General features: G+C 41.3%; 2 protein-coding genes across 8 annotated transcripts in view; one reads left to right on the top strand and one right to left on the bottom strand.

The window, feature by feature from the left end:
• Window positions 1–8,630, bottom strand: part of ralgapa1 (Ral GTPase activating protein catalytic subunit alpha 1) — a 54,306-nt gene extending 45,676 nt beyond the window's left edge. For 2 of the 6 annotated variants that reach the window (XM_058615334.1, XM_058615336.1), the window contains exons 1-15: window positions 8,035–8,630; window positions 5,087–5,197; window positions 4,867–4,916; window positions 3,990–4,047; window positions 3,776–3,819; window positions 3,401–3,578; window positions 3,090–3,205; window positions 2,615–2,753; window positions 2,321–2,529; window positions 1,912–2,223; window positions 1,341–1,520; window positions 1,129–1,200; window positions 827–975; window positions 607–730; window positions 351–497 (exon numbers count right to left, since the gene is read on the bottom strand). In XM_058615334.1, the coding sequence (XP_058471317.1) occupies window positions 351–497; window positions 607–730; window positions 827–975; window positions 1,129–1,200; window positions 1,341–1,520; window positions 1,912–2,223; window positions 2,321–2,529; window positions 2,615–2,753; window positions 3,090–3,205; window positions 3,401–3,578; window positions 3,776–3,819; window positions 3,990–4,047; window positions 4,867–4,916; window positions 5,087–5,197; window positions 8,035–8,140 (1,995 nt within the window). In that variant the 5' untranslated portion in view covers window positions 8,141–8,630. The remainder of the gene's footprint in view (window positions 1–350; window positions 498–606; window positions 731–826; window positions 976–1,128; window positions 1,201–1,340; window positions 1,521–1,911; window positions 2,224–2,320; window positions 2,530–2,614; window positions 2,754–3,089; window positions 3,206–3,400; window positions 3,579–3,775; window positions 3,820–3,989; window positions 4,048–4,866; window positions 4,917–5,086; window positions 5,198–8,034) is intronic. The other 4 variants (XM_058615335.1, XM_058615337.1, XM_058615338.1 and 1 more) reach the window with 4 other exon arrangements.
• A 164-nt stretch (window positions 8,631–8,794) lies between these two features.
• Window positions 8,795–12,402, top strand: brms1la (BRMS1 like transcriptional repressor a). Of its 2 annotated transcripts, none has more exons than XM_058615345.1 (8): window positions 8,795–8,938; window positions 9,849–10,011; window positions 10,215–10,305; window positions 10,386–10,513; window positions 10,970–11,049; window positions 11,591–11,687; window positions 11,804–12,036; window positions 12,278–12,402. In XM_058615345.1, the coding sequence occupies exons 2-7, from the start codon at window positions 9,873–9,875 to the stop codon at window positions 11,959–11,961; spliced, it is 693 nt and encodes a 230-aa protein (XP_058471328.1). In that variant the 5' UTR covers window positions 8,795–8,938; window positions 9,849–9,872; the 3' UTR covers window positions 11,962–12,036; window positions 12,278–12,402. The 2 variants fall into 2 exon arrangements, with proteins under 2 accessions (XP_058471328.1, XP_058471327.1); XM_058615344.1 differs by having other exon boundaries at window positions 8,796–8,938; window positions 9,853–10,011.
• The last annotated feature ends 86 nt before the right edge of the window (window positions 12,403–12,488 follow it).

The raw sequence follows: 12,488 nt of genomic DNA on the forward strand, positions 1-12,488 counted from the left end.
AGACTTGAAAAGTAAACCAAAGGAACATGAAATCACTGAAGTGAAAAGTAAAAACAATTAGCTCAGAGCTTGGTATAAAAACCACACTCGGCTCTGTATCTGCATCCTGAGGATTTCCACATTCTGGGGACACACCCAAGTTTGCATCTGTGTTTGTCAAAACCTACTGATGTGGGTACTTCTTGGTTACATAATCATCACTAGTACTGCCATCCCTTGCATTAGAAAAAGTAGTTTGATATATACAGTATGTGGCCCACAAAGGATGAATCCTACACTCATCTTATTCATATCCATCCACAGTGGACTATGTGTTTGACGGCACCTGGAAACATGGTCATTCCCGGTACCTTGGTCAGGGTTTCCATGGTGAGAGACCACTCAGTGACCAGTTCCTCCCAGCAGGTCAGAGAGGTAAGGACAGAGAGGAGGTCGTCCCACAGTTCCCTGCTTATGTAGACATTTAGGTTCCCCTTAATCCAGGCTACGATCAGTGTCTGTGTGGAAAGGAGGAGGAAAGCGATGAAACAATATAACATCATATAAAGAAAAAACAAAACTCCATTAGGACTCCAATTACCACTCGATGTACTGACAGTAATGTACCTGAAAGATAGGTCCAGCCAGTCTCCCTGACAACGTGTTGTTCTTCTTGCCCTGAGGCATAATCGATGGTGGTCTTTTCATCACGGACTCCGTCACCCTGAGCAGAACCAGTAAGATCTGCTCCCTGCCAATGGGATACAACCATGAAAGCTTTTTAATTAGTGGCACAGTAATGACACAACTCGCTTTATTGTGTTACTGTAGACTTTTTTTATTTTACCATGTTTTGTGGTCCATGGTCTCGTGCATGACAAGGCTGCGATAGATGTTCAGGACTCGCTTGCACATGTCGACGTGCTCTTCTAAAAGTATCTTGATGTCGTTGGCAGGCTCCAGTAGAAAAACATTAGAGGAGTGGGTGATAAATACCTACAAGAAGAACGACAAGAACACAATTTATTAGGATGTTAAATTTGTCAAAAACTGTTTTAAGATAAAATAAACAAAGCAACAAGATGCTGCAACAGTGAGACATCTGTATGTTTGAGTAAGACAGGAGGACAAGTTTATGCGAGAACATACCTGCAGTGTGGTCTGAACTCCAGCATGTACACTGTACTCCAGCAATTCACTGTCGATCACTTTGTTCATTCCCTGACAAGATAAACAAATACACAGTTCTGTTTCTCTGTTCAAAGAAAACAGTCCAGCCTAAATGACATTGACAAAGAACATGTACACAGTTACTTGAATAATGGAACAGTTTCCATTACTTGTCCCATGTAATTCCTCACCTCGTCCTCTTTGTCCCTGAGCTGAGAGCCTGAGTCCAGACTGTTGGCTGTGGCTATGGGATAAGGACCCTCTTCTGGCTCCTTCATAAACACTGGCTTGTCCTCCATGGAGATCCACTCCTGGTAAACACGAACCACTTTTCGCATTGCTGCCGCCTCACACATAGGAAGAAGAAACGCCTACATTGGCACAGACAGACAAATAATTATTACAGTGTCCTATCATTTTTGAAAGGTTCATTATAAAAGGAAGTCTTACTGAGGTGAAAATCTTTTTCACAAGCTAGACTTAGTCCAACAAGCACATTAACAACAGATAACATAAAAAAACAATGAATACAGAAACTAAAAAGCCTCAGTACCACTCTCAAAAACATCTTAACAAGAGAAGAAGAAAAACTAGGGTCTGTATTAGAGATGCATTTGTTGTCAAATATGTTGATGACTCAAAGCAGAAAGGAATTTGAAGTCAGACACAGATGACAAAAATATTTTCCTGAACAGGTAAGTAATTCAGCTTCACTTTCAAACTCCGCCTGTTGACATGCTAAGACTGTTATTTGTCATTCACCTGTCTGAAGATCTCTGTGATGAAGTTGACGTTGGTTCTGGAGTTGGTCAGCACTCTCCTCACCACTTCCATGTCTGTCAGCTGCTCTTCATCGATGGAGCAGAGTGAGGAGGAGCTGGGTTCCCTCTCAGTCAGCGTAGATGTGTTGGAGTGGCTCTGCTCAGGCTCATTTCCCATCCCTGGCCCTCCGGACAGCCCCATGCTGCCTCCACCTGGCCCGGAGGGACCACTGCTACCTTCCAAGTGACTGCTACCTCCAACACTGTCGTCTGAGCTGCCTACAGAACGAGCTGCCAGGCCAGCTGCTGCTCGCTGGAGGTCAAGAGTAACAATAAGGTAAGATGAGAAAACTAAGACTCTCAATTATTATTATATATCGTTCTACATGAGGTCAATATTGGTGGATCACCTGTATGTTCTTGGGGACAATTTCTCCCTCTGTTCCTGGGATATGTGTTTGTGTGTTGGGTCGTGGCTCCAGCCAGAAGGAAACCAGCCAGCGTATGAAGATGACACGGGCCTGAAGGAAGCTCTCCCTGGTGCAGTACAGTGTCTCCCCACTGTCCGGCTCTCTACGAACCACACTGTAGTACGGCTTAGGACGCATCGGAGGCACGTCTAAAAAGGAGAAGAGGGAAACCTTTAAATCGTTGACACAGATTTACAGTGTCACGGTAATGGAGGTGGATTTAATCGCACTGACCCAGTATGGGGTTGTAGAGGCTGGTTTCCATGGCAAAGTTGGGAAAGATGTGAGGAAGGTAAAACTTCCTGAAGTGACCAAAGAGGAAGCTGAAGCCCCGTTCATGGTTGTCTTTACAACGCCACTCTAGAGACTTGGCCTAGTGGCCACACACACACAGACACAATTGTGAGTTATTCAGAGAGCATTACATACACAAAATGGGGTCAAGTGGAGAAGAGCGCCATTGTTTTAGGGGAGAATGTTATCAGCGCGTTCATGAGTGAATGCTTGTGTGTATGTGGCAGCGGGAGGAGGAAGTAGAAGAAGAAAAAAAGCTCAGTAAGGGATGAAAGTTATCTGAGGGAGTCAGTGACACTCGATAAATGTCAGTAACTGTGTGTTATGTGACGTGTGCTTAGCTTTAGTGTCATTAATAAAGCATCAGGATGTGTGAAAACATGTTAGTGGTGTTAGTAAGAAATACTCATAATACCTGGTTTACCATGTATTTCAGTAGGGCTTCTAGGAAGTAGGCAGTAAGGTCTTCCTGGTTCTTGTCACCTGACTGAGGAGGAACCAGTGGAGTGATCTCTTCCGGGGTCACCTGAACTGCAGGGGAGGAGTGACAATATTACACATGAATAGTGCAAAGTTGCTGCCATGATGTCATCCAAGTAAAAATGGATGGGTTTCCGTTTTTTATCCAAGCTTAATTGTTGAACTAAATAAATCTTTTTAATAATAATATTATTTAATGGTGAGCTCATTTATCATTTGACTCCACCGTGTGTTTACTGTACTAACTCTCTGTCAAAGTCAGCGGCGGGTTGATCAGAGTGTCCAGGGTGCGTGGTGATCCGTGGCAGAGCGGAGCCGGGAAGCCGGGAATCAAACAGGCAAACATACAGAGCTGCTCCCGCTCTGCATAATTCTGTAACGCCTGCATCCACAACAGGAACAAGCGCACGCCTTCACGGCGGATCTGCATTAATGACAACGAGAAAAGAAGTATAAGAAAACAAAGTAATGTTATCTATTTACAGTGTTGATGTTTTCTCTCAAAATAAAGATTTCTAGGGAAAGATTGAGAAGTAGACAGTGTGCATATCCTCTTGAGAGGCCAGAGGATTAGAATGTAGGCGCTATGATTGACACCTACTGCAGTTAACAGAGCAGTACCTTTAAAGAGTTCCCCGTGTGTAACAGCTTCTTAAGAATCAGCCCTGAGAAAAGAAGAACACATCTGCCAGGTCATTCAAAACTATAGCACAACAACATGCCTGTATGTCTGTGCTGTGTTCTGGCACTCTAGATTCAATAACACATGGTTTTCTGGTCTAATCTAAACTGCTCTACATTATGTGCAACACGTTTGAAGAAGTGTGTGATTTACCGATGCTGTGGAACTGCCACCTGCTCTGGATTCTCTCTGGCAAGAGCTGGAGGATTTTCTGTTGGCGGAAAAATTCAATTAAGATAAAATAAGTAGAATTAGTTGAAATACATGTTTTACAAGTGAGTTATATTTTGGCCTTCTGTGAACTTTACAGTTTCATTACTGGTATAACTGGTCTAAAAACTCTTAACACAGATTTACGTCAGTGTGACATTCTAAAGTAATCAGTGGTTCCATAAATCCCGTTTATTCTCCACCCATCAAGGAGAGCCTATATTAGGCACATTCTTTTGTCTGGGCTGTCACTTTCCTAGTGCCTTGGCCTGTTCTGACTTTAAAGGAGTGTTTATAGTGTGGGGGGACACATGGGCATCGGCAACACTCATGCTCACACTCTTATCTTCAGGACTCTAAGCACCACTCCGTTCTAAGCATTGCAAAATGGCAGCAGTCTTGGTCTGAGGTCAGTGCCACCTGATGCTGTGGTACTGTGCAAGACAGTGTACAGGAATCACAGACACAAATGACTTAATAATGGAATAATAAACATCTTTATTTCAACTGTGTTTTGTATGCAGAGAAGCTTATTATGAAACAGTAGCAGCTCTGAGGAGAAGTGCCCCGTCTTTCACTGGTGTTTTGCCAGTAACCACTACTGACATTAATGTTGCCTTTTTATTATTACAGTAAGTGACTTGTTGCCTGAAGTCCAATATCGCACATCTCGGTGAGATTAATTAGAAGCCATACTCCAATAAAATACTGCTGTACACATTACATTAAAGGTTATTGTTCATTGAACACTGTAGGAAAAAGATACTATTCAACAGTATGCAGCACTCTGATCTAGACATCCATTTTGATATTTCATTACCTCAAAGATGAAGAGGATTGAGTCCAGCTCCTCCCTCTGCGATTTATGACCTGAAATAAGGTCAAATCTTTACTCTCCAAAAATAGTGCAAAATTAAACACAGACCTCAAGGACAACATAACAATAATAATAATGCTGCTTCATTAGCGAGCATTTATTGCTTTGCCTTGCATGTCCCGTTACAGCTTTGTTGTCTACTTTGAAGAGTAATGAAATGTACCTTTTTGCTTGAGGCTGGCCTCAATGGTGACAAAGTTTTCAAAGAAGACATAGTAGATATGGGAGTAGTGCAGGTCAAATAACTGTTTCAGCTCGGATGGTTCCGCATTTTCTGGAAAATAAGAGCGGAAATAAAGACTTCACTAACACACAGAGACTCAACTACATTGTCTTCTGGGGTTAAAACACAGATGTACTGTAAAAGTGAGAAACTGCATCTGTCTATAACACCTAAAGATACTGTGACCTGTTGTTGAAACCACACATTTCTGACATCTCATCACAGGAAGTACATTGTGTAAAATAACCTCACTGCAGCATCTGGCTCCTGTAAACACACTTGTGTAATGTCACGCCACTAAAGAGAAAGCTCGCAGACAGGTCTGGCTCCCAGGCACAGGTTAAGATACATTCTCTTGTGAAGGATCGGAAGTTTACCAAAGTGTGTTCTGGACTAAATCTGTATCTCAGCACCAGTGGCTGTCATTATGAGGAGGCAGACACACTGACTCCGACACAGAGATAAAATGTTTTCAAACTGAAAATACAACCACGATAGTTCAGAGGCCAAACAGAAATGTACTCCCCCCCCGGAGCACACAGGATATTAGGCTATACAATTAAACACAAACACACGACATGACATGTATTATGTATTTAAAAACAGCCATATTATTTACTTAATCTTCCCACGCAAGGGCAATGCAATGGTATAGTGCTGGACGCTAGATCCATAATAACCAAATATACAATATGGTGCAAAGGTTTTAGACACATTCAGTGTTTAGATTCTTGACAGGAGACAGATGCACTCGTCATAGTGTCACTCCAAAGAATAACTGTGGCAAGTTGTCCAAGATGTTTGGAAAACCTATTGGCTGAGAAAACCAAGGGCAAAAAGTGCAGCAAGCAGAACTGACGCTGATATAAAGACAATGAGTGGTTACAGTTGTATAGATTTGATTAAGGGTTTGTGTGCATTTAAGTGATAAATGATTTTTTTTAAGCCACTTGACCTCACTTTTAATGCCTAAAACTTTTGAAAGGTGTTATGCAATAACCTCATGTATAACCATCATGTCATGATGACTTAGTGTTTCTTTTTAACCAGACTAGAACTATATTCTATAAATACTGTACCATATAAAAGAACAAAAAACATATTCCTTACGGAATTAAATTCCTTAATTTTCTATCAACATACTTAATAACCTGGTTGCATCAAAGGGATTACAAAAAACTAAATAGCTGCAGTGCAATAATTATTTCCAGTCATGTACAAACTAATTCAGGTGTTCCCGAAAGGTGGCCTCCAGGCCTGTTCTGATTATAAACTATAATTCTAAACAGCATTAAAACCAATAGGGGCCACAATTAAAGTTGCAAAAGTCTTAGAGTTCAATGTTGTTTAGAAAATCGTGTAGTCCATGAAGACTTTGAGGACCAAAGAGTAAGTGCAGGACACACATTTGGCCTCTGTGGGCCAGAACTGGCCTGTGGGCCACCTTATGGGAACCCCTGAAATAGTCCGTACATGACTGGAAATAATTATTGAACTGCAGCTTTATTGCATATTGCAGGTTAACAAGAGTTAATTTGCAGGTTTACATATGAAAATGTGCATGTCAGGATGTTTATTTTTCAAGTGTTTGCGGATTATGTGAGTGATCGTTACTCTTATTTGCGACTGTGGCAAAGGTCAACATTGGTCGTGACAGTTCTTGATTAAGAATAAATAAAACTGCATTATTAAATGATGCTTATGTGAAAACTATGAAATCCTACACATAAACAACACCAACACTCCAGTGACATTAATCTGGTTATGATTTCCTATTAGTGCAGCGATTAGCAATGCTCGCATGCATTTGATTTAAGTAGAGGTTTGACAACACGATCATTAAAACTGTGTGGTTAGCTAATGTGTCTGAGCAATATCACAATGTCACTACATGTTTGTGTTTGCATGTCTGTGATTGTTATCAAGGCCTTAAGTTCCCTATGGAGCACAATGAAGGGGCACACCCATTCTCTGTCTCCCTCCCTCACACACTCACTCACAGAGAGAGATTCAAAGAGAGAGAGGCCAGAAGCTCATACAAAAGAAACAGGAAGTTGTGCTACTGTACTGGACATAGGGAGGAAATCATAGAGGCTATTTCCCTCTTAGGTCAGTGTGTCGATGTGATGTGTGAGAGCTAGTGTGTTAGACGGAGAAATATATACACAAAACACACAAATGTCTTTATTATCACTACCTTGTGGTGTTTCTTTTCTGTGTTTACTGTAGAGTGTTGCAGCAATTTATAAAAACGCCCAGATTAATTCAAGGTTGGATAAATCACAACAGTCTAACTGGATGCTGCATCACCACCTTAATATCAATACTTCCTTAGTCAAACACCACTATGAAAAGATTCTATTATTTACACACAACATGAAGCATGTCTTTCAAAACTGTTTTCCATGTCTACAAAAGCTATAACTGTACATGAAGAATGTTTTATACAACAACCCCTGCAAATATAAACACATCATGCACAGATGTTCATAAAAATGTTTTTTTTACACATTTAAGATTTGATTAGATGTTGTTTTGACTCTGAATGATCCTACAGTAATTACTTGTCTGCTTCATTCTTATTGTCTTGTTCATAAATGGCACAGATTATGGTCGTTGTCATGAAGACGAGAAACAGCAGTAACTTTAAAAATGGAAACAAGCACAAACAAATTCCTCTCTGTGACCACGGAGTATTCTCCCTAAGTGATGAAGGGATGATGGAAAATGAAAAATGTTTTAAAGGTCTGTTGTAAAGTGCGTGTATTGCTTTACACCCAAGGTAACTTTGAATGTCGTGATTTTTAAGAGGAGTTTGGTGTGGCATTCCTCACAGGCACAGCCTGTCACGTAGATGTCGATCTGCTTGATAAGCATTTCAAACTTACCTATGACAATTCTAAGATGTTTGAGCCTCGTCAGCACGTCCTTCTTTGGGTCCAACACTTTCTGTGTTGATTTTTTAACGTCCCCATGAGGCTTTTTGGAAAACATTCCTGAGGCAGGAGGCACAAGACTGCGACGGTAGACAGCAAGAAGGAGCTAGCGGTGTAGCCGCTTCCACAGCCCCAGCTAACGTTAATCTTCAAACTGTTACGGACGCCGCTACTCTTGGAGCATTTATTAACGTTACGAATTATGACTTCGCCGCAACAGGGCGGGGTATATGGACCAATATATAATTGTGTTGGCGAGCACGCATTCTGTTTAAACTAAGACAAATCTGCGAGGCGTAGCGGCGTAAAGCATCCATCCACTGCACCTCCCTACCACAACAACCTGACGGCTCAACTAGCTGCTCGGCTAGCTCCGCCGTTCACTTAGAAAACATCATGGCGGGGAGGGGAAAACAAATTAATGGATAGCAGAGAAATTCAACGTCAAATTAGTTTTACAATATCAACAAAAAGTGTTATCAGTTTTAAATATATCGTGTGCGCGTGGTATTACGAGATATACAGATATATTTCTGACATTTAAGGTGTTTACACGTTTACTTGTGTTAGACTTTTGAACGCCTCTCGACAGCTTCACTCGAACTCTCCGCCTCAAAGTGACGCGGTGTATTCTGGGTAGCGTAGTTCGCGGTTGTTGCTAAAGGGTAAATGATATGAATATCAGAGAAAAATAAAACTACAGTTCCCTGCACACGTAAGACCGCCTATCTGTTGTTTTTAGCTTAGCCGAGACACGAGTAGAATAGTTACCGAAGGAAGGGAACACGATTAAGCTCATCGTCTTCGAGATTGGTTTGGTTTAATTGTTTCAACAGAAGCTGAACACACTAATCTTGTGAGTTGTGTTTTAATATTCCACTTATTTCCCTTTTCTGTCATTAAAAAGCGTTTATTTAATGCTTGCTATAGAACCACTGATTTGCTAACGCGCTAACGTAATGTTGACCGATTAGTTAATGTTTTTCTTTTATGGGTAAATTATTCATAAGAAGACTTTCTAGATTCCACAATCAGCTTTGCGTGAATTAGTTTGACTTGAAACTATATTTTGTGACCCCTTCTACTTATTTAATGGTCTATTGTTTTCCCGAGTTGATGTAAGAGCATTTAATGAGATCAAAGACAAAGGTGATTAAAAAGTGAATATAAATCACTATGCATAGAATTTAGCAGAGTACCTCACCTCTACACTACATAGTGTTTAGTCAAGTGGATGAAAAATCCATGTTGAAATGCAGTCAATGTACAACTCTAAAATCATCTTTCAGTAATCCCACAAATAAAACAAAGTGAATGAAACAAAAATAATTTATTCACCAAATAGTAAGTTGTAATTATTTGTAGTTTCTTTGATCTATCAAGTAATTATTTATTTTTTTGCTGATGGTCATATGATGATTATTAATGATGGTTAATGTTGAAACGCTCATACCGCTCATGTATCAAGTGTAAAATGACAATTGCATAACATCACTTTGCAACTCTAATGCACACAACGCAGTTACATTCAGGCGGAGGAAAACACATGAGCTATAACCATGCATTAAGGAAAACATGCATTATGATGCATTATGCACTCATGAAAGCTCCGGATGTAAAAGCAGGAGGAAAAAGAGAAAGCACTCACAGAGCTCAACCCCACTGCAGGATGTCCATCAAAATATAGTAAAGTGTGAATGTGCTCCAAGGCTTTCAAGCTTTTCTTTGTCAAAAGAGGCTGACATTGTCTTTTTCTCTAACACTAGGAAGTCTGAAGTAAGTTGGACATCATGCCACTGCACCGTGACCGGGAGAAGAAGGAGAGTACAGCAGAAGAGATGGAGGTAGAAGATCACGACCAGGAGGCGACCACTTCAGAGGAGGAGGATTCTGACACCTCCACTGTCTCCGAGGATGGAGACAGCTCAGGTGAGAAGGAAACTAGAGGAACATTACTATTACAGTCATATTAGTTATATATTAAGAATAAGCAAGAGTGAATGGCTGAAATGTTTTTTCTTCCTGGTAATGATTGTGTTTGTATATATTAGCTGTTTATATTAGTGTTTACTATTACCAGGAGCAACTCTATTTTTACTACATAACACCTTACCTGTTTCACGTTGTTCCAGAAATGGACGAGGAGGACTGTGAGCGGAGGAGAGTGGAGTGTCTGGATGAAATGTCCAACCTGGAGAAACAGTTCACTGATCTCAAAGACCAGTAAGACACTGGAATACAAAAGAAAATCACAAATAATAAATGAGTTGTTCCGATACTTATATAACTGTGTCTGTGTGCAGGCTGTATCGTGAGCGTCTCAGTCAAGTGAATAGTAAGTTAACAGAAGTGGAGGCTGGTCGGGCAGCAGAATATCTGGATCCTCTGGCTGTGCTGCTGGAGAACATGCAGGTTCGCACCAAAGTGGCAGGTAAATTCAACACAGTACACATCATAGACATAATGCTCTCCCTACAACTAAGTGCCTAACCCTTAACCTAAAACCAGGTCTTAATCCTGAAAGAGCCCCAGACACAATGTCCCCACAAAGATAGGTTTGTAAGTATTTTGGACCTCACAGTGATATAAATACATGCACACACACACAGAGGTTTGCACAGCTATTCTTCTTAGTACTCTGCATTGACTTCCAATATCTCTAACCTTAACCTTAACCATAACCAGTAAACACTTAACCTTAACTTTACCACAGTTAAAATTTTAGCCCTAAACAGTTAGGAGCAGGTTTTGGTCTCCATGAGGACTAAGGTCAGTGTTTATGCCAAAAAAATGTGGTGATTAGAGGTGGTGCGTATTAAATCACACACACTGTTGTCTTTCTCTCCCCCCCCTCCCCTCTCTCTCTCTCTCTCTCTCTCTCTGTCAGGTATCTACAGAGAGTTATGTTTGGAGTCTGTAAAGAACAAGTATCAGTGTGAGATCCAGGCAGCATGCCAGCACTGGGAGGTTGGTAACACACACACACACACACACACACACATACGTATCTCTCTTTAGTTAATGCATTACCTGATACCTTACCCTACACATCTCATATAAATGCCTAAAGAAGAAGAAGAAGAAGTTTTCTTACCATTTGTACAACGTATCCTCTTAATACAGTGAAAGGGTCCTGAGTGGCATCCAGCCCACACAACACCTGTCAAAGAAAGACACACAGTTGTCATACTGCACATCCATAATTTCAACATCCTAACCCACTGCCCCGCCCTGCCTCTGTCCCTCTTACCTTAGCCACTTAGCCACAGACAACCTGACACCTGTGGGTATTGGAACGTATCACCATAACACCCCATAATCTCCTGCTAATAAATGGATCGACCTCCAGAATCACTGCCAATCCAGATTCTCTAGAGTTAATTTACAGTTTTCAACTTAGCATGAATTTACTTGAGTACTACAGTCCACACACTTCACTCTATTTACTGTATATTTGTATCTAACTATTGTTTTACATGTTGTGTTGTGTTGTGTTGTGTGTGTGTAGAGTGAGAAGCTGCTGCTGTTTGATACAGTTCAGAGTGAACTGGAGGAGAAGATCAGGAGGCTGGAGGAGGACAGACAGAGCATAGACATCACATCGGGTAATGCACACTCAACACAGTCATGATAATTGTGTCCCGTTGTGACTCATTTTAACTCGTGCTACTTTAAAGCCACCTCATGTTCAATACTTGTACTTTAAAAATTTTTCTGTCAGAACTGTGGAACGATGAGTTGTCCGGGAGGAAGAAGAGGAGAGACGCTTTAAGTCCAGACAAGAAGAGGAGAAGACCGTCTGTGGTGTCTGATATCCTTTTACTGTTAACACCTCCATCACTGATCACACTCATACTGCTGCTATTGAACTTTCCTTAACCCTGTCCACGCCCATATATAGTTTATATGCTCCCTGACTTGGACATCCTGGAGGACTGGACAGCCATCAGGAAGGTGTGTAAAAACAAAGCAGGGGACATATTCGTAAGATACCGTAGATATAAGCTGACATAGATTTTATTAGGTGAGCTTCGTGTTATTGGCTAAAATCAGTTTTTCCTTATGATCCTGCTGACTGCAAGCCTCTGTATCTCAAGCTGGGGACCAGCAGTCAATACCTGAACTATCACTTTTGTGTCTTTTGTCTGTGCTGGAATCATCAGCAGTCTAACAGCGTGTGCATGTTGTTTTCCAGGCTGTGGCTACACTGGGGCCCCACCGAGGGAAAGCCGACTCTGACAGCCCTGCGTTCCCGTTCCGACAGGATAGAAACAGACCCATACTCAACTGCTGAGACACACACACACACACACACGCTCAATCACACATTAGGAAAGAAACCAAAATGCACAGATATCTGTCCGAATCCTCCCAGAATCCACTACGCTGCTCGGTGAACAGAGACA

This window comes from Solea solea, chromosome 18 (genome assembly GCF_958295425.1).
Source record: "Solea solea chromosome 18, fSolSol10.1, whole genome shotgun sequence".
NCBI classification, from domain to species: Eukaryota; Metazoa; Chordata; class Actinopteri; order Pleuronectiformes; family Soleidae; genus Solea; species Solea solea.